Source organism: Galleria mellonella, unplaced genomic scaffold (assembly GCF_026898425.1).
Source record: "Galleria mellonella isolate WM207_F2 unplaced genomic scaffold, CSIRO_AGI_GalMel_v1 utg55, whole genome shotgun sequence".
Taxonomy (NCBI): domain Eukaryota; kingdom Metazoa; phylum Arthropoda; class Insecta; order Lepidoptera; family Pyralidae; genus Galleria; species Galleria mellonella.
In genome coordinates this window covers 2,410,672-2,432,618 of record NW_026442115.1, presented here as the reverse complement: position 1 = coordinate 2,432,618, position 21,947 = coordinate 2,410,672, and the positions used below count along the sequence as shown (strand labels likewise).

At 31.9% G+C, this 21,947-nt stretch overlaps 2 protein-coding genes across 6 annotated transcripts in view; both read left to right on the top strand.

The window, feature by feature from the left end:
- LOC113521466 (regulating synaptic membrane exocytosis protein 1) overlaps positions 1-21,947 on the top strand; it is a 142,337-nt gene that overhangs the window by 90,970 nt on the left and 29,420 nt on the right. For all 5 annotated transcript variants that reach the window (XM_031912903.2, XM_031912904.2, XM_031912900.2 and 2 more), the window contains exons 3-4: positions 7,398-7,624; positions 20,585-20,699. In XM_031912903.2, coding sequence (XP_031768763.2) covers positions 7,589-7,624; positions 20,585-20,699 — 151 coding nt within the window. In that variant the 5' untranslated portion in view covers positions 7,398-7,588. The remainder of the gene's footprint in view (positions 1-7,397; positions 7,625-20,584; positions 20,700-21,947) is intronic.
- On the top strand, positions 727-4,532 carry LOC113521254 (transcription initiation factor IIA subunit 1). The gene has a single exon (XM_026906738.3). The coding sequence runs from the start codon at positions 1,103-1,105 to the stop codon at positions 2,087-2,089; it is 987 nt and encodes a 328-aa protein (XP_026762539.1). The 5' UTR covers positions 727-1,102; the 3' UTR covers positions 2,090-4,532.

Sequence of the window (21,947 nt, the reverse complement as noted above, 5' to 3'; positions counted from 1 at the left end):
TCATAGAGAAAAAAGCTTTAAAATTTATACTAATTTTTTTCTATTCGCCCTTCGATTTCTATTAACGCCATTTTAAGGTATGGATAATATCAGATTAGGTAAGATTTTTTTTGTGTAAAGTCGGTAGGTAACTATCCGACCACTTGCAAAATAACATAGAATTATTTTATAAGTAATACGTGAACCTGACATTGCCACTTATTTAATTAAATTAATTTATCTGTGATTTTAATTTATTTTACCATAGAAAAATCATTACTCCATAATTTTTTTTTACATTACGATTGGTACTCAAAATTTGTTAATATACAGATTTGACATTTAATGACTACAAAAAATACAATTTCTATTAAAATGGAAAAAAGACTTCACGACCGAAGCTGCGAGCTGAAAGTGATTTTTGTTTTATTTGTTCGTGCAGTAAGATTTAAATGATTGCTGCGTAAAATAGAACGTTAAAATTTAACCATAGACACATAAGTAGTTTTGAAAATTATGTTGCAATATAAAAAAATTACTTATTTTTCCCAAACTCAATATTCATTTAATCGAAAATGAATTTATGTTTTTTTTTTTTATTTTGTGTAAAATCAATTTGTTAATGTGGAAAGCGCAAACTCCTTTATTCCTCATAGTGAAATAGGGCGCGGCAGGAATATGGCGTCGCTCGTCTCAAATAATTGGCTTGGCGGTGTAATCGCGCATGCGTCATTTTATCAACATGCCTCTGGCCAAAGACAATTTTTGTAATCTGGCAAATTTTCTTTTTTGTTTATAGGTTATGTTTTAGTGATAATTGTCAAAATTTATGTTGAATATTTTGCTGTAATTCGTTGAGAAATTAAGTTATGGACTGGATATAAGTTATCGTATAGTGAATAAGAAAACCGATCAATAATACCCTTCTAATATTTTGTATTAATGGCTGTGTAATCTCAAGTGTTATTTGACATTGAATTGAGATGTGAACAGGAAAGTCAATACGCACTTCTACAACGATCTATTATCTACGGGAAGTAGAAAATTACCACTGTACTCAGCTAAGTAGTTTGAAAACTCTCATAATCCACTATTAGTAGTAGCTTCATAACAGATTAACAAGATGACGATGAGTCAGTTGTCCGTATTAAAACTGTACAATACTGTAGTGGACGATGTTATTGCGGGTGTCCGTGATTGTTTTTTGGATGATGGTGTCGATGAACAAGTATTGCAGGAGTTAAAACAATTATGGAAAACAAAATTACAGGCTAGTGGGGCAATGGATCCTCCAATATCTGAACCTGCTATGCCACCACCTGTATTACAAAATTTCCAAAAAGCTAATGGTAATAATGTATTACCCAAAAGGTCAGCTGACGGCATGATGGCTCAGGGCTCTAGCCAACAAAACTCTGTGGTCGAACATGGTGCACCTACATCTAATATTGCTGGCACACATCCACATCATGTTTTAGATCCTAATAATAAAGTACCTGTTCAATTGACCTTACCTGCTCAACCAGGAGTACCCGGATCACAAGCACGGTCCTTCACTATTCAAATACCTGCATCAGCTCTTAATGGTAACAAGTTACATCAAGTTCTTACTGGTCCTATCATAAATGCTACAATAAGTTTGCCACAGCCCCTTGCTGCCACTTTACTTCAACAGCACATAAATTCAGCATTAGCAGGGCAACAGAATGAATTTGATGGCGGTGGGGGAGGACGCAGTGGTGCTGCTCCATTTTCTCTAGATGGTGCTTTAGACTCATCTGATGATGAGGGGTCGAACGTTGGGGATGCATCTGATGACGGGGCCGGAGATGATGATGAAGATGAGGAATCTGCAGAAGAACGTGCGGAAGAAGAAGAAGAAGAGCGTGATGAAAGTGGTGGTGCTGAGGAGGAACCTCTTAATTCTGGTGATGATGTGTCAGATGAAGAGCCTGGTGATATGTTTGATACAGATAATGTTGTTGTGTGTCAGTATGACAAGATTACACGTAGTCGCAACAAGTGGAAATTTTACTTAAAAGATGGCATTATGAATCTAGCTGGTAAAGATTATGTCTTTCAAAAAGCAAATGGTGATGCAGAATGGTGAAACAATTGTATATATATATATATATATAGACAAACAGTGTGTATTTTTATTAACAGTGTAACTTGTTATACCCTATGGCTGTTCACTAAGAATGAAAAAAGGATCCAAAAAGACATTGGTTGAAATATTATTTTAAAATAAGGGTCATCATAGACTTTACCACAATTATCAATTGGTTTTATAATAAATTTAAACATTAATTAATCAATAAAAGTACTCCTGTAACTTAATATATTAGTGAATATATAGTTTTTTTCAATAGATGCTAATGGAATAGTTACCCTGTCTGCGCTATCAGTATACACTAACAGGATACCACTGCGGGATGATAGATGATCATGAAGCAGGTCAATTATAAAATAACTAAATATAACAATGTAAACAACAGTAAATCAATCACAATGGTTTCCAGGAAGAACCATGTGGAAGTCGACCTAATAGAGGTATATTGCTAGTAATGGAATTGCTAATCTCTATTACTAACAATCCTTTCCCCTCCCCCCAATATATAGTTTTATAATAATATCAATTATAATTATTTTTATTATTTTGTTTTAGAAATGAAATAATATTACAAAGAGTTTTAATAGGGAGGGAAAGGGATTGTTAGTAATGGAGACTGAGAATCCCATTGCTAGCAATATACCCAACCAGGTCGACCTCCCCGCGGTTCCCCCTGGAAAGTATCATGGTTATTTCCTGATGAATTCATCATGATGGGCTGACTGGCCTGCTTTCATTCTCATCTATCACCCTTCACTGGTGCTCCGCCGGCGTATCCCATTAGCGCAGGCAGGGTTACCATACCATTTTGACCCATCAAAAAAAAAAGAGTTTTAATAGTTGTGGGTAAAGTCAATGTTGTTTTATTTTAGTTGTAATAAAATGTGAATTTAGACTTGAAGAGTAGAATGATTTCTGACCTTTAAATTGTTACTGCTTTATTCTTTCAATAGCAGAACTAAGCCAATAGCTATATTCTTATTTAAAAAAAAATTCTCAAAATGTGTCTGTGGAATATAGTATTGCTAGTTAAGTGGAACCTGTAATAGTTCCATTCAGCTTCTATTGTAATCCGGCATTAAACTTCAATAAATCTGTGTGTATGTATGTCAATATTTAATATGGGCAGGTTGCTATTTTAGCTTCACTAAAGGTGGTTTTTTTTACAAATTCTTGCACTGAAATATATATGCTAATTATCTATTTTATGTAAATAGTGTGCCATAAAATGTGAACTACAATAATAACTTGTAGCTACTTTAATAGCAAAATATGTACCCATTGTAATCACAAAATTTTGTTATTGTATTGTGTGTACTAATATTTCTATTAAGTACATTCTATGTTTTGAAATTATTAGCTTTCATTAAACATATACATTTCATATTTAGTGGAGCTAATTAGCATTATTTTATAATAATTAAGTTTCAAACATATTTAAATGCTTACAATTATCATTTGGTTCTATGAGTAGAATTAGGTTTTATTTGACTGAATAGTCATTATGTTTGATTTATTATAAAAAAATTCTGATTTTATCACTATTATTATCTGTTACTATGTATTGTACATTATCCATTATTTATTTTATTACTCAAGTAATATGTATTAAAAAAATATCTTTTTTATTTTCTAAAAATAACAGGTGATCAGGGAGGTTTTTTGTAGATACTTAATATAATTTTAATGCACAGAGAAATCTTAAGGTAGTTTTTTAAATAATCATTAATAGTGAAGTATTTGGCTATTACTCAATTTTCACTTTGTTAAATGAGATTTTTATGTGACTCAATTATAATTTAAAACAATTCAAAGTACTAAAATTAGGTGGGTATTGCTTATTTGCAGCAGTTATCATTAGTCAATAAACCAGAACTTGTTTATTTTTAAGTACTATGTTTGGTTATAATAATTATAAGGATTCTGTGTCAATTATGTTTACTATCACGATAATTAGGAATTGGTTATGTAACTCAGTTCCCATTGATTCTTTGTAATGAGTTGAAATTGACACTGCCATTAGAGATTTACCATTTCATAGTTTTAGTTGCAATAAGACTTGCATCACATTGTAACTATAATTGTTAAATAGAAAAACTCGGTCCATTTTAATACATTTTATAGAAAAATAGGTACTGAGTTACAAAAAAGTGCTGCTGGTCACCAGAAAATGAAGACAAATTACTTTTCTAAATTTATTATTTACCTTTATTCACAAACTTGAGTTTATTTTGCACATGTTTTGGACACTAAGTTAATTTAAAATGTTGAACTATAACTTTAAAATGTCTTAGTAGCTGCTCGATGAGTTAACAAAGCCAGTAAGTTCTTTAGTTACTTCACAAATAATATAAGTTACTTATGGTTTATTTTACGCCCCTAGCTACATAATGAACAGTTTGATGAGGATTGTAATTATAATAATATATGTTGCATTAAATATTGTCTTTTACTAAAAACAAAATGTTACCTGTAACTTTCCCTGCAATAAATTCCAATAAAATAATACTTTCTGTTCATCTATAACTATGGATTACTGTTATTTTTTTGCTAAATCTCCTAATCTGTTAAACCTAAGGGTCTGCAGACGAGGGATAATTCTCAGGATAATTATGTCCATCAACATTGAACATAAATTTGTATTGCCTATCATACATCAATTACTGGCAATGCAAAATCGAGTAACTACAATAAAAGAATATTTATATAAGCCAACCCGCCTGCCAAGCGAGGCAACTACTGGCAAAAGTACACTATGGGGAACGCTTATGTCCAGCAGTGAAAATTTGAAAGCTGAAATAATAATATATATGTTGCATTCAAAACTCTTAACAGTCAAAAGTACTTTTGACTGAGCAAGTTTTTTTTAATAGGTTGTTATGGTATATATCGACGAGGCACTAGTGGAAAATGATAGGCGAGAATGAATGCAAGTCAGTTCGCCCACCATAATGAATTCGACAAGAATTAAACATCATTGTTTCCAGGGGGAACTGCGTGAAGGTTGACCTGAGAGGGTAGATAGAGGTATTGATAGTAATGGGGCTATTAGACCCCATTACTAACAATCACTTTTCCCCCTGACTGAACAGGTACAGTACTTTGGTAGGTTAGGTTATTTTAGTCAAAACTATTATTGACTAAAACATCCGGTCAAAAGTACTTTTGACTGCTATATATATATATATATATATATATAGATATATATACCAACTCAAGAGAAAAGAGAGGACTCCAACACTCACACCTCCATTGCAACAAAAGATGCGACATCGACATAAATACATCAATATGTCGGCTAGTGCCCAGTGACCAGAAGGTTGTGGCCTCCGGAGTTGAAGCCGGGGTAGTGGGGTTCGCCCCCAGGCCCCTACCTGACCTGCCACCTTTATATGGCGGGTACCTTTATGAGCAAAATAGTATATACTCTGTTATGTCCATAGTACTGCTCATGTCTGTACACGACGGTTACCGCTTTCCATCAGGTGGACCGTCAGCTTGTTTGCAATTCTAAATTACATAAAAACAAATATCTGGATTGATTGAATACATGACGCTAGAGTATATTTAAAAAATTACTACCAATGCTGGTAAGTCACTAGTTATAACTAATTAAGTGTAATTATGATAATGTTTTTTAAAATAAAATATTTACTTTAACAAGAATAAAAAGAAAGTAAATACCAATTTAATTTACAAAGGTATCTTTAGTATGCCTTTCCCCTCGCATATTACACTTGACCATTTTTATTTCTGTGTTTAAGTAGAACTTGAATAATTATATTATTATTCTTTTATTTCTAAAGTATAAATACATAAAAAAAATTGTGACAATTTTGCGTAAATATTCAGCTTTCATTTTGTAAAACTATGTCATCAATTTTTAACTAATCCGACCCTGTGAAACATAATTCTATTTCTGCCACATTCTAGGAACGCACAATTCAAGGTGCGTTTTAATATGTCTAGTCTGCTATACATCTTTATGAGTACGAAGAATATGTATTTTGATGCAGTTATAAAAAATCGCCGGACTGTTATATATGCACATATTCTAGAAAAACAACTACATAGTAGTAAGAAATCTTTAAAGATTCTATTATAATTATACTTCGATGTTGTAACAACTGCAGTTGCATATAGATATAAGTATGTGAATACTGATATGAAGAAGTCTCTTTTCAGTCTACACGATTACAATTTTCATAATTTATCCATTATTATTTTTATACTACTCCAACCAGAATGAAAATTATTATACTTAAATATAGTTTCCATAATTATGTTGCTTCACAGCGAACTTTTATGAAATATTTATTGTCAATTAATTATACAAACAGAATTCGGTATATCGGATTGTACAAAAGAGCATTTTTTAATAACCTAAGGCAAAATAAAACTTGTCTTGTGGTCCCGGCATAGAATCAGATACCCCTTTCTTATCTGTAGTTATTCGTTAGAGGCGACTAAGGGAACTTAATTGTCGAGGAATGAACAGCAGCATCCTTCTTAAAACATCACCAAAGCCTAACTCCGGTTGCCTGCTAAGCATGCCAACTACTAGCAACTCCCCCACAGAGGAAGCCTATGTTCAGCAGTGGACAGTTAACGGCTGATATGATAATAATAGTCATGTGATTCCACTATAGAATAGGCCACCGCGACCTTTTCCGTAGATGTACGAAGCGACTAACGGAATTTAATGGTCGAGGGATGGGCAGCAACGTGCCTCTTAAAACCTGCCAAGCTTAAAAATTACTGGCAAAATCCTCTTTATAGGGGAGGCCTCTGTTCAGCAGTGGAATATTAACGGCTGATATGATGATGTTCTCCTAGTGCTAGTCTAAGTAATTGGAATTCTAATTTATGCCTAATAAAAAAAAATACACTTTTCCTTTAATACTAAAAACATTCAATATCTTTTCCATTACACTAGATTCAATTTAGTAAAATGATATTTCACAAAAAATAAGTTAGACATATCACTAAATGTTTTCAAAAATATGACGTAAGAACATCATCGACATCCAGTGATTTCGTTGTATCCCTAGGTATTTCACGAAATCCCTTGTATCATCATTTTCCTACAACATATATACTGTCTAACATATAATACAAAACCCACAAACAAAGTCGAACCTGTTGAATGCTTATGTGTTCGCTCTTAGTTCATTCTCTCACGGCTTGTATACGGAGCGGTCGACGTTTGTCAAATCTTCCCTTCTCGACACACATTTCTATTTTTACTTTTTCTTTACAATATTCCCTGTATAAATGATTAACCTAATTCTTTTGTTTGTTTCAGACTTTCGTGTGTGGCTGTGAGATAAAGTGTTGATATTTCATAGATAAAGAGTTCTTTTTTACTAAAATGTCGTGTTTCGGAGGTAGCGTCTTAATACCAGATTGAAAAAAGCGCGTGTAGACGATGGTGTAAAGTGTGAAGTAGTGATGTGAGTGTGTGCGATACAGAGCAACTTCAGGGATAGCGCCACCATGCTGCCTACAAATGTTATGTCTTTTATGAAGAAGGTAAGTCAGTTCTAATGTTTAATTCGATAGTCGTAATTGTATTTTTAAATCTCAACTTAAAAGGGCAATGGAAATAATTTGTCATAACGAAGTCATTTTTAATTTGTCGGAAAATATTTCCAACAAAGTAACGAAATGTTGTTATCCGTAATCAATCAAAAAGTCACGTAGGGCCTCCGCAACAAAGCGTCCATTTTGAAATAATTGGAAAGTCGCGTTTACTGTAATGCCTACGTCAACCGACGGTTAGATGTTATTGCTGCTATGCCCTTAATTAAAATTGTCTCTATCATAGGCTACCGTCGCGTGTTGCCCCATGCTACCTCAAGCTAATTTAAAGCTATATTAAAGAAGCTTATAAAGCTATAAATTTAGATATTATAATGTTTATGTATATTTCTACGTGTAACTAACCATAATTAGCTGTGTGGTTGACCCTATATATATACCACCTATTCTATGTATAATTATATATATAAGAAAGGAAGGGACCTTTCCCGTGGGTGTTATAAGAGGTGACTAAGAAATTAATGGTCAGGAATGAGCAGCAGGGCCCCTCTTAAAACATCACCAAAAGCCTAACTGCGTTTACCAACTCATTTGCAAAGCGTAACAGCTACTGGCAAAACCCCGCTTACAGGAGTGGCCTATGTTCGACAGTGAACAGTTAATGGCTGCTATGATGATGATGATGATGAACCATAATTATTAAAGTAACATTAAAGTATATATAGGATTAATTTTTGATTATACGACAATGAGAACAGAACCTGTCACAAAGAAAACGTAATTTCATTTCATTGACTAAATTGATGTCGCTCACATTTCTTTGTACTTATTATTTGTTACGTATATTAAATTTAATAATAGCTGTGTCTAGTACAGAGCATCTATTCAATTTTCATAAGAATGGTGACCGATTTAAAAATATTATTATTACCTAACATACGGTAATGTGTTCTGTTAGAAGATGAAGATAAAATGCTTTTCTTCTCTTATACTCGCATACGCATGGTGTACAATGGTAAGACGCCACTATAAAATGAAACAATAAGGATAAAGACCACATGGATAGGATATATTAATATCAATGAGAACTATTATTCTTATAAACACTCCCTACTTCCCCCGTGTTTAGGTCATAATTATGTAAGTTAGTTAAGTATGTAACAGATACTGATACCACAAGTTCAGTTATCTAAACGAACGGTATCAGAACAATGTTATATTGCGCGTGGGCGGGACAGGTGGGAACGTGAGGCAGGCGGGACAGAAGGGGCACAAGCAGCAGGGCGCGGTGGCAGAGGCGAGCGCTTATAGAGCTTCCTGTGAGCTAAATTAAGACTTCGCCAAGGGGAAACGTTTCTCTTTCATCAGAATAACATTCTCGAGTTTCATATCTCTCTATAAATCTATATTTACAAAATGGTTTATCCTGACTAACTATCAATGCACAGTCGAAAGGACTAAGTCTAGAAATTTGAAATTTAGAAAATATATTTATAGAAAATTTTAACTTAAAAAACAAATATGATATTACAAGTACAAATCCGCGGGCAGCAGCTAGTATCACATAAAACAATACCTTCGTATACTTAAAACTATGTAATAATTCCAAACGCTCTTTGTGCCCTATTACGACGTTTAAAATATAATTACATGTCATTATCAGTTTCCACTAATACATTTTATATATAATAATAAACATCTATCCAACACGTGAATTCATTTATGACGATACATGTTTTTATGACGATTTAATGTTTATTCATGGACGTATTTTTTTCAGTTTTTAGTTAGCAGAAAATTCTAAACGTGTCAGTAAAATTTTATGCAAAATAAACTTGTGTTCACCCGTATATTGTAGCAATGCCGTAATTAACAAAACTGTGTTCGCCGCTCTGTGTAACTCGCGCACTGCAAACCTTTCGCGAAATAGGCACTTTTGTAGCGGCAAGCGTAACTCGTAGTCGTATTCGTAGCATGCTTCGTAGGTAACGTAGCTATATTTACGCGTCTACAATTTTTTTCATTGCCACACGATGCCTGCCATAAAAAAAATTTATTATACTTCCTACTAATATTATAAACGTGTTTTTGTTTTTAAATATTTGTCTACTCAGTAGTAGTACATAAGCTTCCTCATATTGGAAAGTTTTGCCAGTAGTTGCTACGCTTGACAAAACTAAATAAAACAATAATAAATACTGATCATATTGGAATGAAATTTTGTACACGGGTAGGTTTTGGGTGACAATGAAATGGTAACCCCACCTGTACTATCGATATATTCTGGCGAGATACCAGTGAAAATTGATACATGAGGATGAAATTAAGACAGTCAGGCCCATACAACTACAATGATATCCAGGCCGAACCTAGTAGAGGTCTACATGGTAGGTTATATTGCTAGCAATGGAGCTGTTACACGCTATTACTGACTAACCTTTCCTCCCTACACGGGTAGGTTATACCCCAGATAATATGTTATACTTTATTGCATATGATATTTTTTATACTAATGAACTCTGACAAAGTCGAAGGAAACGAATAGTTAAAAAAATCTTGATTTGAAATATTTTCAATTCCTAATCTTTATATTATAGTTATTACATCATATCTTAATATTAAGTTTAAATTTTTGTTACCCTTAATCTGATGAACAGATTTAAAAGATAGAGTTAACAAACATTAATATTAACATTACGTTAATAATGTTCATAGCGCTTTTAGCTCTAAATTCGCCATTGAAACAAATTATAAGTTGACTGTGGGCCTAATGCTTTACATACTCGTATCTAAAAGCGAGTAGTCACCTTGTTGCTTCTTAGTTAAGGAATACAGCACAATTTGAGTGGCAGTATAGCATTGTGGAGTGAAAATTATTTTATATCGTAGTTAATGCGTGGTATAAAGCAATTGAGTAGTCAATTTCGTTGATTATATAAGCACACACCCAGTTGCGTGTAAGTACACCTATATGAACTCTCGTATAGCTGTACTTTCGTCAAAGCGTACGTATTTATTAAAGAAACTCATTCATCAAAGACTTTCTTTGATGAAATTCCCTTTCTACTATTTTTATTAAGGTCGAAGCTCTTTCGCTTTTCTTTTTTAAGTATTTGCCTTAGTTCTAAATATCATCTCACACAAAAAAACTTCTAAGATATTTATAATTCTTTTTCTGACAGACACTATTACGTACTTAGAAATAACAATAATATATATTTAAAATAAACGAGGAAATGGATAGATTTCTATAAATATTTTATATGAAAATTTGTTTTCATTTACAGCACTTTTCCATTTTTAACTATAATTGATCTAGGACGAGTTGAGCATTTCTTTAAAAGAAAGCTCATATATTACGTTAATATAATCATATGTTGTATCTAGGAACAATATATTCCCTTAGTAATGACTACAACACAATAAATTAATATTTTTTCGCCGTGTGGTCCCGATATAAAATAGGCTATCCCTTCCTTTCCCGTGGGTGTGGTAAAAGGCGAATAAGGGAGGACGAAGGATGAACAGCAGCGTCCCTCTTAATATCTCCAAAGCCTAACCGTCTGTAAGCGTGGCAACTACTGGCGAAACCCCCCAAGGAAGGGCTCAGGTTTAGCAGTGGACAGTTAAAGACTATGATGATGATGAAATAAATATTGTATTTATGTACGTACATCAATGACTGCACTGACTCTGTAGCACGAAGTGATGTTGATGCAGCAGTAGTGGTGATGCGGTTGTTACTTGTCAGTGAACATGAATGTTTTTCTCAAATTCTACTAGGATATAGTTTTATTTTTATATGACTGGAAATGCTGGTCATATTTAGTGTCTTTTTATTTACCATCTTTTTTAACAACCTCTAAAAAGGATATGCTCTTATGTTTAATTCTTATGATTTTTTTGTGTACATTTTCATTTATGATATTTTATAGAAACTTCGTAATTTTTTAAAATAATCTCTTGGGTATACATGGAGATATGTACTATATGAATGAAAAAGCATGCAAAGTAAATTTAAAAATTAATTCTGTGTTTATATATGTATATATATTTAATGAAAAAGTTTCGAACATTAAATGAGCAATTTAGTTATGTATGGAATATTAATATATACCTATAAGTTTACTTGATAAGGGTTGAAATATCAATTACTGATTTAGGTAGCTACCTACATTTTCAGGTAAATGATTACCATAGTAAGCACATGTTAACGTCGTCGTTTTAATGAGATATGTCATATTGAAAACATGTTTACTATCATTAGTATCTTATCAATAACTTGTTATGTATGACATAATAATGTCTGAGGGAAGGTCTACTGAGCCATATAGTTCACTTTGTCGATTCTGTCCTGTTCAGACCTTTCTCCGAAATTTATAACAAATTTTATTAAATTAGACTATGCAAACTGCTTTTCAATTTATGAACTTATCCATTAAGTTCAAGTTTCAGTTAATATCGAAGTTTCAGCTATTTCCTCTGCATATACTAAATATAGCCATCATTTCACTAGAATTGATAATAACATATCATATTAATAGGAACAAGTACATCACAAGTATTTAACAATGGCTCGTATAGTCGGTTTCAATGGAATTTAATGAAAAGGTAGTCAAGTTTTGTTTAAATTATCACAGAAATACTTTCTACATAAAATTAGTAATAAATTAATATAGTTCTTTAATTAATCTATTTTTGGTTTGTGGTACTATTGGATGTCAGCAGATTGTCTTATCGGCGAGTAAATTGTAAATTATATATTGTGTATTGTATTGTTATTATATGTTGTTGGATACTTACCATTGGGTGAGCCGCATGCTTGTTTGCGCCCCTGTGTTATATTTTTTTTTAAGTTAATATTATACATACATATATATGACATTATTAGAAACGTATACTTTTTAAATTTTTGTTATATATATTTGTAACAAAAATAAAAAAAAATACATCCTATACAAATATTTGCAATTTGTACAAATTGCTTGTATATAATTTTTAAGTTTTATTTATTATGATAAATTACTTTTAATAACCCAATAATTTGGGTAAGAAAAAAGTTAAATTACAAGCAGAAACAGTTTCAATCTATCAATTTTATTTACATATAAAATGTAGTACAATATTTTAAAAGCTTGATAAAAGACTACATATTATTGGATGACCGGACTTTATTTAAAGTTGAATTCAGTTTCAGAAACTGCTAACTTACAATAAACAAACGCAGTTTTAATTAATTCTGTCCATTTTCAACTTTCCTAGGAACTTTTTCAATTTGCATCATCGCATAAAATGGAGAGGTGAATACAGATTACGGAACAACTTTTAATATTTATTTATAAAATCCTCAAAAGCGAGTTAATTTTAATTACTGAAGTACTAACAAAATTTCAACTATAATTTAATTAATAGCTCATTAATAATATAAAGAAAAATAACTGACTTATTGTAAAAAATTTAATCGTGGGCCTGTAAATTCATTTTTTTTTTTTTTTAATAATTTAAACAACCAGCTTACTCCTGATTTATCCGCCTTTATCAGTATATAAAGTATCCTACATTACTAAATTGAATGAAATTTAATTCAAAATCGTTCAGCCGTTTAAGCTTCATAAAATAATAATGCCATTTCACAATAAGTCACGCCTCTTCCCATTAGGGTAAGTAGAAATAATTTTCAAACTAGTTCTACCAAAACTCAGAAGATCCATCTAAATTATGATTTGGTTTTTACTTTACATATTATTATCTCATATTTTGCTCAATATTAAAAAAAAGGATTTCTAATAAAATATTCATTAATTACAAAATCACAATTGTTACATATTTCACGAAAATCGATTAAGCTGGGCTGTTATACAAATGAGGTCATAATCCTCTAACATAGAGATAATATATTTAGAATACGTGATGCATAAACAAGCCAAGCTTGAACGTAGTTGGTGCTTAATACTTATGGCGTTAAGGGTTAAGATCCCAAGATAGCTTGATGTGTCTCAACGAACATATCCCGGTCAAATTATGCGATAGTAGTAAGGCCGCTTCACCCACCCAAATGAAAGGCTTACCGAGGTTATGGCCCCATTCCGACCCTGCTAAGGCTTAAGCGTATTCTTGAACATTTTTGTTTGATGAAACGAAAGTTATGTTAATTATAGAGAATATTTAAATATTATTTATACTTTTCATACACCACAGTATCAAGACATAAAATAATGTCGCTTTTAAAATAAGATGTAACATTTAACAATTTTTCTATATCGCCGTACGTCAGAGTTATTAACCAAGTTGTATATGAATACATTTTAAAATTTATAAAAATAACTGCTGAGAAAACAGAAAAATCTTTCTATGACAATTGTTCTCACAATATATATTTTTTATTACAATGTTTAACAATTTTGCAGTGTTAAAATCAGTAAGTATGATTTAATGTTGTTTTAAGATATACATATATAGTTCAAATAGTTTCACAATTAACAGAACTTTAATTAGAAAATTGTTGTTGCGTTGTAGATGAAACGGAATGTGTAGATAAAGCGTGACTTGCAAGATCCTCCCTTTATTGTTATCCAATATGTGAGAATTGATTGATGGAAGGTGAAAAAGAATTTAAATAGTTTAAAATTTGAGTTTGTTTATATAATAATAATAAACTTTTTATTGCGCACAAAAGATATGTATACAAGGAGTATTTATACAGAATTTCCATATAAAAAGGCAACCTTATCGTTAGAAGAAATCTCTTACAGACAACCTGGCATTAATAGTAGATAAATACAGAGAGAAAGGTAGAGTCAGACACAGTAAATACAAAAAAATAACCAAATAAAATGCACAATATTCAGAAGAATATCATTTATATAAAAATAAGAATAAAATACATATACATATATAATATAAATAATAGTAAATAAATATACTATTATAAACAGACCAAGGCAATTAACACATAATAAACAAAAAAGCAAATTAGAAACCTAGGTAAAGAGATTTTACCTGCCTCTTGAACAAGGCAAGAGATTGCGTTGATCTAAAAGAAAAAGGTAAGAAGTTCTAGAAATGGATAACTTGGATAGTGAAAGAACAGGAATTGACTTTAGAAGAATTAATGAGAAGGAGGACTTTAGAAGGAGTTACTAAACGAAGGTCTCACGCTGTGCAATGTACGACCTTGAGAATCAACATGAAAATCAAAGCACAGGTTGAGGTAATCAGTAGAAAAAAATAGTGTAAAGAAGAGATAGAATATGCCAGTTTCTGGGAAGGCAAATTAAAAACCACTTAATTACGAATCTGAAAGATGTGATCATATTTATACTTACAGATAGGTAGTATATTAATCAGTAAATTAAAATTACCCTTAGATTTGAAGGTTGCAGTCAAGAAAATATACCCAGCTATATTACATTCGCTCTCTCTCTGTCACGAGACAGGAACAATACATACTTGAGTACGATTCTTACAATAGTGAGCTTAGATTTGTTGGTGAAGAGTTCGTGAGTGTATTGTCACTAAGCTATTGCACAGTATAAGTAACAACTAGTAGTCTAACGTGCAACTTACATGACAATTCGGATGCATTGTTCTGATTAAATATGTCCGTTGGGCGGATGGTAGAAAGGGTTCTTTATAGTCTTATCGTATTGTAAAACCTATTAAATGCATCCTTCTATGCATTACCTCATAAACTATTATCCAGCTATTATGTTCTTATAAACAAAAATATATTTAACGTACTAATATAAAATTATGAAAGCGGAATTTTATTTTCCAACGAAAACAAACTTGACAACGCGTTTGTTAAGTCAAGGTTCGTATGTACGAGATAAAAAGCAATTTTGTAGCATCACACTGTTTTTCCTAGTTTTTAAGCTTTGTTAACTCGAAGCGAGCTTACCTGCAAACAAAACATTCAATTTTATACCAAGGGTGTGAAACAAGCCCAGATTATTTAGGGATTCCGTCCGACCTTGCCTTATATAAAGTTTTTATTTTTATAACTCTATTTCTTTTATATAATTTTGAAATGAGAGTAACGAAGATTTTGTTATGCCACCGATAAAATGAATCCTTACTAATATTAAGATCTAGCTGCCCGCCAAGGTTTCGCAATGGTTTACTGATAAAGAAAATAAGACCAAATCTTCTATTTATTACCTTCTGTCTTACTTACTCGTCCAATTTTTTTTGGATGAAGATTTTAAAAACCAATTTCAAACAAACTTTCTAAAGCCGTTCTGAAGTGTTATACTTACATACATTTGGTAATTCATTTTTATTTACATACACATGAAAGCGAATTTATTTTCAACCTTTTGGCGCTATGGTGAAAGGTAGATCCAATACATATTTCAGAATCTTATTATAAATTTTAATATATATTTCCACAAAAGACCTATTTACCTTTATCTAAAGTTTTCTACTGAACAGCAAAATCAGTCTGTAGTACTGTTTACCGATGAGTCCCGATTTGGTTTCCATCCTGATTCACGAAGAGTATGTCTATGGCGAGTTCCTGGTCGTGAGAGCCGTTTGCGATACCCTCAGGGAGTCCATCCTTGCCATGGCGGAAAAATTATGGTTTGGGCGGGAATCCGTGTCGGTGGCAGAACAGACCTTGTTCGGATCAGAAACACCATGATCGCTGAAAAATATCGTAACCAGATGCTAATACCAATTATCCATCCCCATCGACTACAAATGGGCCAAGGGACAACATTCCACAGCAAGACTTTGATCACATTGACTCAAAACATGAAAAACCGCTGCAGAACCGAAAGAACAGATATTAATGGTGATGAATGATGATGAATTCATGAGTGATTTTACCGACTTCTAATTAATAAAAAATACATGTTGCATGTTAAAAAATTCAAAATATTCCTAGATGTTGATGTGTGTATATATATATATATATATATATATATATATATATATATATATATATATATATATATATATATATATATATATATATATATACACACATATATATATATATATACACACACATATATATATATATATATATGTGTGTGTGTGTGTGTGTGAAGATATAGTAAGAATATTAATTTCTTTCAATTTATCTCTCAATGAAACACGACTTCCCAGACAATAAATACATAGATGTATAGAACTTTCATCCTAAGGACGTAACATGAAATATATGTACAAATAGCGTGTATAATATAAATACATATAATGTGTAGCATTTAAAAATGAAATTTTACATTTCTATTATAAGGCATTTCTACTCGTATTATCTATCATATTAGAAGAGGCAACGCAGGTAAAGTACCATAGTACATTGCACAGCACGCCTTTCAATCTACACAAAAAAAATAGATTATTTAAGATAAAGATCTACCTATATCAAATAATAAATAATGGTACAATTTCTTACCTACATGATCTAAGCACGCTTCGCAAAATAATTGGGATACCAAAATTGGGCCGGTGTTAAGAACCTAACTTTAATATGCGGGATAGTGCTAGTTATATCAACGTGAGCTCTTGGCCGCGAAGAGAGAGGATTAAAGTAGATCTCCGAGATTCGGTCCTCACTGATTTAGATTTATTCGAATGTAATTCCGGTCGGTCGAGCCCAAACTGCCTTAATGTGATTTCAGAAGGGTAGCCCTTGTCTTGCGTAGAGAAGTTGTGAAACGGCAAATCTCTTTTAATGCAATTTTTTAAAATTGTGTTAATATTAAAGCGTATTTATATAACATTTAAAACTTTGTTTACTGTAAATATTTTTATATTTCAAATTTCAATAAAAAGGCAACTTGTTACATGCAAATAATTATTTTGAGAAATAAGAAAGTTCTTGCTTCTAATGAATTAGAAAGATGCATTATGTAGAGATAATGGACCTTTGTCATTCACTGCTCTCTCTCTGGTAAAGAACTTGATGTAAATATCCCATTGGAAAGAAATGGGTGGCCTATTCTATGCCGCAATTACACAGAGCTAAGAAATAAAATTTATAGAATGAAAATTTGTAGATGGACCGAAGAGTACTTAAGTATATATATATATATATATATATATATATATATATATATATATATATATATATATATATATATATATATATATATATATATATATATATATATATATATATATTCATATTCAAAATAACAATGATAAGGTTATTTAGGGAGTGTAGTTATGAGTCAAGTCAGTGATTCATAATTACACTCCCTTCTCTTCCCCTGCAGATAAATTTCACTAAAAAATTTTCAACCTAATATATATCTTAAAAGAGAATTGCCTTAATTTGGCTACATTTTGGCTTTATTTTAAATACTTTGCCTTGACATTGCTCGAAGGCCTAAATAATTTTAATGCACGTACAAAATTAAACCGTTTTCGAGGCACTTCATCTTCTTAAAGATGACAACGAATAAGAAACGGTTGGCCCGACGCTGGTAATAAAATAAAGGCCTACACCTGCCGTGTGCCAACAGCAATTAGACTTGTAATGTAAATAGCGGGTTGAGGCAACAAGTGGGTCAAACAGGGCCGTCGCCAGCCCGCCTCTTCACCCCTTGCACCCACAGCGGGTCATGAACATCGCTTGTTCATGACCTATTTTATCTCAAAAATCTCCGCTGTTTCAGGTTAATCGAAACTCCCGACCGCTCTTATTTTATGAACTATCTATAGATACTAAAAGGTAATGCGTACTTATTATACATTAGCCTGGGCCCTAATGACGCGAGTCACATTGTTTGAGAAATTACTTGTTAAATTACCTTTACTTATTTGACATGACTATAGACATTTGACTTAGTCCCATTGTAATAATACACTTGTCCTTGTGAGTTATATGGTTTCGACCCCATCATCATTAATCATCACCTAACTTATTTAACATGCCCTTTTTTAAACGAATTCAGCGACAGCGACATTCTAAATTTATCTGTTTATTTTTATCTAATTATTTTTCTCTGTAGGTTACATATGTTTTTAACAATACTTTTTGCAATTAATAGCGTTTTTATTCCTATATTGCTCCCATATGTTATGGAAATCTATTTTTTTTAAGTCGTTTTGTAATGATATTTTTTATAATTTCAATATTTAAATAAGAACAGAATGATGAAATAAGGATTATTTGAATCCCAGAAAGTTGTAAGGCCTTTTATAAACCTAGCAGCAATTCCCGATAGATCCCTTACTTAGCTCAAGACGGGTGCTGACTGCCGAACCTCAGACTATGCCTACCTAACTTATGCTGATTTATCACTTGTATAATAACGTTAATCGATTTAGTTATTACAATAATAACAAAAAGAAAATTAGGTATTTCATTAAATTCTAATAATTGATAGTTGAAATACTTATTAACAAATATATTAACTAACAAAATATTACATATCTTTAATAATGAAATGATTGATCAGACTTGCAAATTAATTTGCTATTCAGTCCACTGTTAAACAAAAACTTTCCCAAATATAATCCATTATGAGATCATCTGCTTTTCTAACTGGTTCCAGTATTTTTATTGACGTAAATTCGTTGATAAGGAGCCGCCCCAAAGTTACATCGTCATTTATGCAACCTCCACTCTCTTCTCAGCTATCGATACTTACTCGATATAAATGTAACGTGACAATATAAATTTATTGATTTTGTTTACCACCTTGAGAGGAAGCGTTGGTAGGGATATATTACAAACATCGCATTAAAATGCAGTTACATTAAATAAAAAAGAGTCTAAAGCAAGGATTAGAACAGTCTTATATTTCATGTAAACGTGCTTATAGCATTCTTTCGTTACTTCACTACATCCACAACTAATATTATAAAATGTTCCAAGATTCTTGTTTATATTACAAGAATAAGCTCACGGAATATTCCAAACGCATTCGCTCGAGAAACTGGTTGGCATGGTAACTTAATAATTTCATTTGACGTTATTGACTCGATGACACGATATAACAGGCCAAGGTTACAAGAACATTCTAGCAGACATCTCTTTACGTTTTAATCCGAAACATACACCTTATGGCTCTAAATCTTTTGCAGCTTTTGCTATATGCTCTTTGTTTCATCAAAAAGAGCAAGGTATTTACGATAGCCCGCAACCCAGATAGATAGAATAAAATACTTTTCCAAATTTTCTTTAGAAAACTTGCATGACTGACGTGTTGTAGGTTTTATTAACATAAAAGGATATTGTCTAATAATTTTGTTTTCAGTGCATCTAATTTTGGTCACTTTAATAAGACTGGTCTCAAGTACATAGTTTCTATACTCGATATTCCTCAGTCAAGGTATTTTTTTACTCTTCAAAGTTACCGACCATTCATTTAAGATCCCCTTGCAGCTTTCTCAAAGTAATGTAGTACACAGCGATCTTACAGTCTCCTTCCTTCCCGGAGTTCCTGTCTTCTACTTCGTGCTCGAGTTTTACAACGTCCGCTATGAAAATGGTCTTTGTTAAAGAATATACAAGTACTTCCGCAAACAGTATAGAATTTTTATAAATATTCATATGTTATAAAATTATATTATAAAATATCAATCTCTATGGCTGCTTTTGTATTTTGTAATCGCTATTAAATACTAACACACCTGTACTACGTTTGCAATAGAAAAATCTGTAAACGATCGCTATCTTAACCTTGTTATTGAGGAAAAGTTTGAGCTGACTCCCGAGTGAAGCAATAAAATCGTTCCTTAGTAGAGTTCGAGAGACGAAAATATAGATTTTCCCGGATCTGATGTATTTCATTCTCCATCTGTTGCTCTCCATAAAATTTACGACAGTATTACCGAGTCGTTATTTTTGTATGAAGAGTTTTATCGCTCCGCAGCGTTGTGACATGAGTTTTCCTTAGCACGAAGTGTTTTTATTGTGATCACTACTTCATATTATTGTATTATATTGCAATAGATATTAGTAACTGAAATATTTTTTTTTTTATGCAGATGGTGGCGACGGAGGACACGCCGAGTACTGTACCAGGGCAAATAGAAACGCCAGGAACCTTTGGTAAATTGCGCCAAACACTCTCCTCGTCTCTACTCACAGCTCAAGACAAAGGTATGAACAATAATACAAATTGAAAATTATATCTGCACTGAAAAATTATATGACTGCAAGCTATACAAATACTATATCGATAAATCAATGTCAATCATTTATTTTCTTTCTGAAGTTTTAGTTTATATGTTACTGCCAGCTACTATCTACAAAAGCCATAAAGAGAATTCTAAATTTTATGGCGACTTATTATACGTTTTTGTCAATGTCATGAATCACGTTTCCGCCAGGTCACGAACATAAATTCGTGGCATGGTTTTTTTTATTGGTGGGTAGTCACCCAAACTTGCTTTGTATCTGTAATATTACAGATATTTATACTATTTATAGTTATATACAATTATTTTTCTGGCAAAATGTTTAAAGTACTATACAGTTTACTTTTACTTAAAATATTATTGAATACTAATAATGTTAGACATTTTACCGGTTTTATATTAATAATATAGTAATTTATTATACATTATGTGAAATGATTTGTACAAACTCTGAAAAGGTGTTTTGTAAATACTCGTAAATAATAAGTTTTTGAGAAATTACAAGTTAATTTCTTTAAAAACATTAACTTTTTACAATTTAAGCTTTCCACTAAACTTATAGACCGCAAGATTTTTTATTATTAAATACTTTTTAATTCATATTTAGACTGGTACTGTTAATCAAGGCATTGCTGGAAGAAATTTATTGCTTTCTGATAGCAATTTTTTTTCCACTTTTATAAATGCCTTGCCTTGCTGTGTGGTACCGGCATAGAATGGGCCACCCTTGTCTGTCCTGTAGATGTCATAAAAAGCGACTAAGGGAACTTAATGGACGAGGGATATACAGCATCATCCTTCTTAAAACATCACCAAAAGCCTAACTGCGGTTGCCAATCCGCTTGCCAAGCGTAGCAACTTCTGGCAAAACACCACTTATGTTCTGTAGTGGACAATAATAATAGATATAGGGATATAAGTAAATGTCTATAGCGTAACAGATATTTCTATTACTTTGTACATAATATAATACTTCTTTATATATAAAAGATCGGCTCCAAGCTATTGCTTTCATCGTTAATTTTATATTTGTAAACTGCGTCTGAATTGAAATTTGACCTGCTAAAACAAAGTATTCTTAATTAAATCTGCTTAAACCTCGTCCTCCTACAAAATATTATGTTCATTATAAATTGATCTTTATTTATACTCGCATCAGAAATTATTTGTTGTAGACAAAGGACTTAAATTTATTTCTGAACTACAAAAT